This window comes from Schistocerca nitens, chromosome 1 (genome assembly GCF_023898315.1).
Source record: "Schistocerca nitens isolate TAMUIC-IGC-003100 chromosome 1, iqSchNite1.1, whole genome shotgun sequence".
Classification (NCBI taxonomy): domain Eukaryota; kingdom Metazoa; phylum Arthropoda; class Insecta; order Orthoptera; family Acrididae; genus Schistocerca; species Schistocerca nitens.
The window spans coordinates 1303339026-1303345025 of NC_064614.1; the positions used below are offsets into that span (position 1 = coordinate 1303339026).

A 6000-nucleotide genomic window follows, 5' to 3' on the forward strand; every position below is an offset into this window, starting at 1 on the left:
GAAGGCAGTTGCTGACATACCTACTAAACCAACAGTTATGACTGGTACTGTCTCTGTACGCACTTGTTAACCTGTACGTCCCTCTCTCAACCCGATCTTCTCCACTTCCCAGTGTTCTTAGCTGATACCCTCTCCTTAGATTAGATTAGATTAATTATTCATTCCATAGACTCATAAAAGAGGGAATCCTCCTGGGTGTGGAACATGTCAGATAAACACATTACAAAAGTGTAATTAGAAAAACTCGAGTTTCATTAATTTTAATGATACTCAGTCAATAAACAGTAAAATTATGTACACGAATTAAATTTAAACTTCTAATATTTACAGGTTTAATACTTACATCTGCTTTCATTAAATCCATCATTTAGACTTTTGCTAGTTTCTTGGCTATTACCACCAAGTAATGTCAAAAATTAAAGTAAATTATTCATTTCAGTGATCCTCAGTTAAGAACAGTCAGATTATGCACAAGATTTAAAATTAAACTCCAACTATTTACAGACTTAAGACTTACATCTGCTTTCCATACATCCATCATTCACACAGTAGGTAGTTACTTGGCTGTTACAGTCAAGTATTGTCAGATATTAAAGTATAATAAATTTTCATTAAAATGACCTACTGCAGTTGTTCAGAAACTCATAGATGGTATAGAAGGAATTGGCCACCAAAAATTCTTTTAAATTATGTGTAAATTGTGCCTTGTCTGAAACTAAACTCTTAATGGTTGCTGGTAACTTATTGAAAATTTGCGTTGCTGAACACTGGTCTCCTTTCTGGGCAAGAGTAAGTGATTTTAAATCTTTATGTATATTGCTCTTATTCCTAGTATTGATACTGTGTACTAAGCAGTTAGTTGGAAAAACAGATGTATTATTTACAACAAACTTCATTAAGGAATAAATATACTGAGAAGCTGTGGTTAATATGCCCAATTCTTTGATTAGGTTTCGACATGATGTTCTTGGATTTACTGTTGTGGATTGGCAGGAGAGCCAACCCGGGAATTCTAGAGGAAGCCGAAAAGCACGCGTTTTAGCTCACGCAGGCTGGCGTGAGGTCTGGAACAGACAAGGAATTTAGAGTAGAGAAAAAGGATGTAGCTGGTGGAATACTTAACTTTAATCCATTAATGTTGAACGTAGCTCTTGTCTGTACATTATTTACAATATCAATAGTAACTGAACATGGTGCCTTGCTAGGTCGTAGCAAATGACGTAGCTGAAGGCTATGCTAACTATCGTCTCGGCAAATGAGAGCGTATTTTGTCAGTGAACCATCGCTAGCAAAGTCGGTTGTACAACTGGGGCGAGAGCTAGGAAGTCTCTCTAGACCTACCGTGTGGCGGGGCTCGGTCTGCAATCACTGATAGTGGCGACACGCGGGTCCGACGTATACTAACGGATCGCGGCCGATTTAAAGGCTACCACCTAGCAAGTGTGGTGTCTGGCGGTGACACCACATTTACACTACTCATTACTTTTATTATACGCTTCTGTACTCTAAACATTTTTTCTCTGTTTGTGGAGTTACCCCAAAATATGATACCAAATGACATAATGGAGTGAAAATAAGCAAAGTATGCCAGTTTTTTTTTATATTTATATCTGCTATGTCTGACATCATTCGCACTGCAAACACAGACTTGTTTAGGCGCTTTAGCAGTTCGGTCGTATGTTGCTCCCAACTGAATTTATTATCAAGTTGTAATCCCAAGAATTTTACACTCTCAGCTTCTCCTATTTCCATGTCATCATATATTATGCACACAGCAGAAGGAAATCTCTTGGAAGTTATGAAGTGCATATAATGGGTCTTTTCAAAGTTTAATGATAGTGAATTGGCTATGAACCACTTATTAATGTCAGTAAAAATTTGATTAGCCTAAAGTTCCTGTGTCCAGAACTCGCTATATCACAAAACAAGTGCTTTCCTCACCTACAAATTCTTCTCATATCCTCACTGTCATTCTTAATCTTGTCCATTATTGATATTTTAGAACCTGTGACTGTAAACTGAATGTAAATAAAACTGGAACCAGTCACTTTTTTGAATATTTATTTATTATTCCGTAAACCGGTTTTCGTATCTTTTCAGATTCATTTTCAGATGGTTTTTGGGAAGTTACATCACTATTTCTAGCATAATGCTGGGTGCTTTCCATACTGTCGCAAACCAACATCCAGCATTATAGTAGAAACAGAAACTTCCAGAAAATCGTCTGAAGATGAACCTGAAAAGAATCGAAAACCGGTTTACGGAATAATAAATAACTATTCAAAAGAAGGGGCTGGTTTCAGTTTTATGTATTTACTGTCATTATTGTTACTGTTGTCATTATTATTTACATTATTATTACTATTATTATTACTGTTGTCACTATTAGTGGCAGCAGTTGCAGTAATACAAGGATAGCCAGTATTAATTTCCTTAGTTTATAGTCAGTATAATTAACTGCCACTGCCACTTCAGACATTCAGATAATTTTAACGGTATTTGTGATATTAAAATTGTTATTTCGCAGATAACTATGATGAAAAAAGTGTACTGTAGGTGTAGAACCGTGGTCCAATGTAGGAGAGGTCCTGATGGCCCTAATCAAATGAAGTTAAACAAATCAATTGGTTGAAATGGCTCTGAGCTCTATGGGACTTAACATGTGAGGTCATCAGTCCCCTAGAACTTAGAACTACTTAAACCTAACTAACCTAAGGACATCACACCATGCACGAGCCAGGATTCGAACCTGCGGCAGTAGCGGTCGCGCGGTTCCAGCGCCGAGAACCGCTCGGCCACAGCGGCCGGCCGTTAAATAAATAATTAAATAATTAAATAATTGTTTTTCATATGTAGGCGTTTCTGTTATATAAGGTATTTAAGTATTCACTGTATCACTTGGTAGAATGTTTGGCTATATCTACAATGTCAGTTACATATTCCATTGGTAAAACCCGAGACCGCTTGTGGAGTAAAATAGGGAATTTTTTTAACAAGTAGAGCGGTTATATTTGATACGTATTATCATTGCTACTTCATTAACGCCGTCACTGTATTCTAATTATTTTTTTTTTTTTGGTAAGAAGAACATTTCCTCAACTCCTCTCTTCCTCCGTGCAGTACTGTCAGCATGCACACCATTTTTTGTCACCGAGGCGTAAACAAAGCGAGTAACTGTACGGGAACGATTAGCGAGGTACACTGCGGCGGACTCAGTCGCCTCGAGATTGCGAGAATAAAGTCTGTGCTGCAGAAAGGAAGAAAGCAAGGAGGTGTCACCCGCCGAGCCACGACTGTCGCGCCGCGGTCCTCCCTGGCGGGTACGCCCCCGCAGCCCGCAGGCGGCAGATGCCGTCACGTGGTGCGCGGTGACAACAGCGCATCGCGAGCGCGAAGACAGACGTACCTGGCGGCGGCGGCGCGCCCTTTGTCCGGAAACGGCGGCATGTTCGTCTCTCTAGCAGCAGCGGGCGCACATAGCAGCGTCGGTGCGGCGTGCAGAGCGTACGTAGTGAACTGTGCGTCACGTGCGGCGGTCAGCGCGCCTTCTGGCGCGGCCGCAGCCGCTGCCGCCGCTTGCCGGCGCTCTCCCCTCCCTCCCCCCCCCCCTCACCATTCTAGCAGCAGGCAGCGGGCGCCTCCCCCCCCCCCCCCTAGTCTATTCAGCTCCGGCCGCGGACGCCTCCCTCGCACCTCCGCCTTACATAACGGCTCTAGCCGCCCCCTTACGTAAGCAACCACTGTGCCGCCACGGGCAGCCGCGATTCCCAATTGGCGGCCGCGCGGTCCCCCACGTGAGCGGCGGGCGCACTTTTTCCTCGTTCGGGACGCCCGGTCACGTGCGCTGAGCTGGGCGAGGGTACGGGAGCGACGGCGAGGTCACTACACGGCCCCCCCTCACGTGGTTCACGGCGAGTACTCGAGTACTCGCACCGGTTGGACTCGAAGGAAGGTCACGGTATAAGGTCCCGTCGACTTCGAGATCATTAGAGGCGGAATGTTTCAGGGATGGGGAAGGAAACCGGCTGTGCCCTTTTCAAAGGAACCACCATGGAATCTGTGGTGTCACCGCCAGACACCACACTTGCTAGGTGGTAGCCTTTAAATCGGCCGCGGTCCGTTAGTATACGTCGGACCCGCGTGTCGCCACGATCAGTGATTGCAGACCGAGCGCCGCCACACGGCAGGCCTAGTCTAGAGAGACTCCCTAGCACTCGCCACAGTTGGACAGCCGACTGCCCACATACGCTCTCATTTGCAGAGACGACAGTTTAGCATAGCCTTCAGCCACGTCATTTGCTACGACCTAGCAAGGCGCCATATTCAGTTACTTTTGATATTTATATTGTGAATCATGTACCTTCAAGAGCGACGTTCATCATTAATGGATTAAAGTATCAAACTAATTACGTCCGCTTTCTGAATTCTAATTCCTTGTCGTGTTCCAGACCTCACGTCAGTATAGTCCTTGCCTCCTCACGCCAGCCTGCGTGAGGCAAAACGCGTGTATTTCGGCCTGCCCTCGTAAAATGGTGTTGGCTCTTCTGCTAACACAACAGAATCTTCCTGGGGCGACGCAGGCAAATCACAGAGGACCTAAATCTGCATGGCCACAGGGAAGGAACAAAGGAAGACTGGGTTTAACATCCAGTCACCAGCGAGATCATCAGATTGGTTGGTTGGTTGATTTGGGGGAAGAGGACCAAACAGCGTGGTCATCGGACCCATCGGCCTAGGTAGGATGCGGAAGGATATCGGCTTAGACAAGAAGAGAATAGAAGCTTTTGAATTGTGGTGCTACAAAAGAAAGATGAAGATCAGGTGAGAAGACCACGGAACTAACGAGGAGGTACTGAATAGAATTGGGGAGAAGAGCAGTTTGTGATGCAATCTCACCAAAAGAAGGGATCAGTTGGTGGGACACATTCTGAGGCATCAAGGACTCACCAATTTAGCACTAGAGCGTAGCATGTGGGATAAAGATCATAGAGGAGACTAAGAGATGAATACAATAAGCAGATTCAGAGGCTTGTAAGTTGCAGTAGTTACTCCGAGATGACGCTTGCACAGGATAGGGTAGCATGGACTGCTGTGTCAAACAACTGTTTGGACTGAAGACCACAACAACAACAACAACAATAACATGGAAATATTGCAATGGCTCTGAGCACTATGGGACTCGACTGCTGTGGTCATTAGTCCCCTAGAACTTAGAACTACTTAAACCTAACTAACCTAAGGACATCACACACATCCATGCCCGAGGCAGGATTCGAACCTGCGACCGTAGCAGTCGCACGGTTCCGGACTGCGCGCCTAGAACCGCGAGACCACCGCGGCCGGCCATGGAAATATTGATAATTTGAATATATTGAGCGTTATTTCGGTTTATATGCAGTACAAGTAAGGTAAAAATTGCTATTTAAAAATGTACCAGCATAGTGATTGACTCCACAACCGTGAGATTTCCGTGGTCTTTGCGCTGCGCCAACGGCTGCTTGTTCCTCCCCCGACATGCGCGAAAAATTCTTTTTTTTCTAAACCGTGAGCCATCGCGAGCTCTGACTTCTGTCTCACTTTCATTTCTGCCCAAGCACTGCACATACGATACGTTTGGACGAAATTGGAGTTGACGATTAGGCGCTGTCTCCTTGTTGGTACACACTGTCACAAAAAATTCCGTCCATCCTTAGCCTTCCACGCTGGACGCATCATCACTCTACGAATTGTTACTAGTGTCTAAAAGTGTGAAAGGCACTACGTATCCGCGTTCCGTTGAAAACCAGTATGCCTGTGCCACAGAAAAAGTCTTCTGTAGGTATCTTCTGAATAACTTTCACGTGTTTTTTTCTTTCATCTCTAATTTTGCTGACGCTTAACGTTTATAATTGTTGTCCAAATGTTATTCAGTTTTGTGTGTGACTTTCATTTTACGTCAACAGTGTAAAATCATCTGCTTATAAAGGACAGTTTACCACACAGATGTATAAGTCAATACTA

General features: G+C 44.3%; 1 protein-coding gene across 1 annotated transcript in view; it reads right to left on the bottom strand.

Annotated features, from left to right (window-relative positions):
* Positions 1-3532, bottom strand: part of LOC126234303 (solute carrier family 35 member G1-like) — a 272461-nt gene extending 268929 nt beyond the window's left edge. The window contains exon 1 of the mRNA XM_049942993.1: positions 3407-3532. Coding sequence (XP_049798950.1) covers positions 3407-3447 — 41 coding nt within the window. The 5' untranslated portion in view covers positions 3448-3532. The remainder of the gene's footprint in view (positions 1-3406) is intronic.
* Between the last annotated feature and the right edge of the window lie 2468 nt (positions 3533-6000).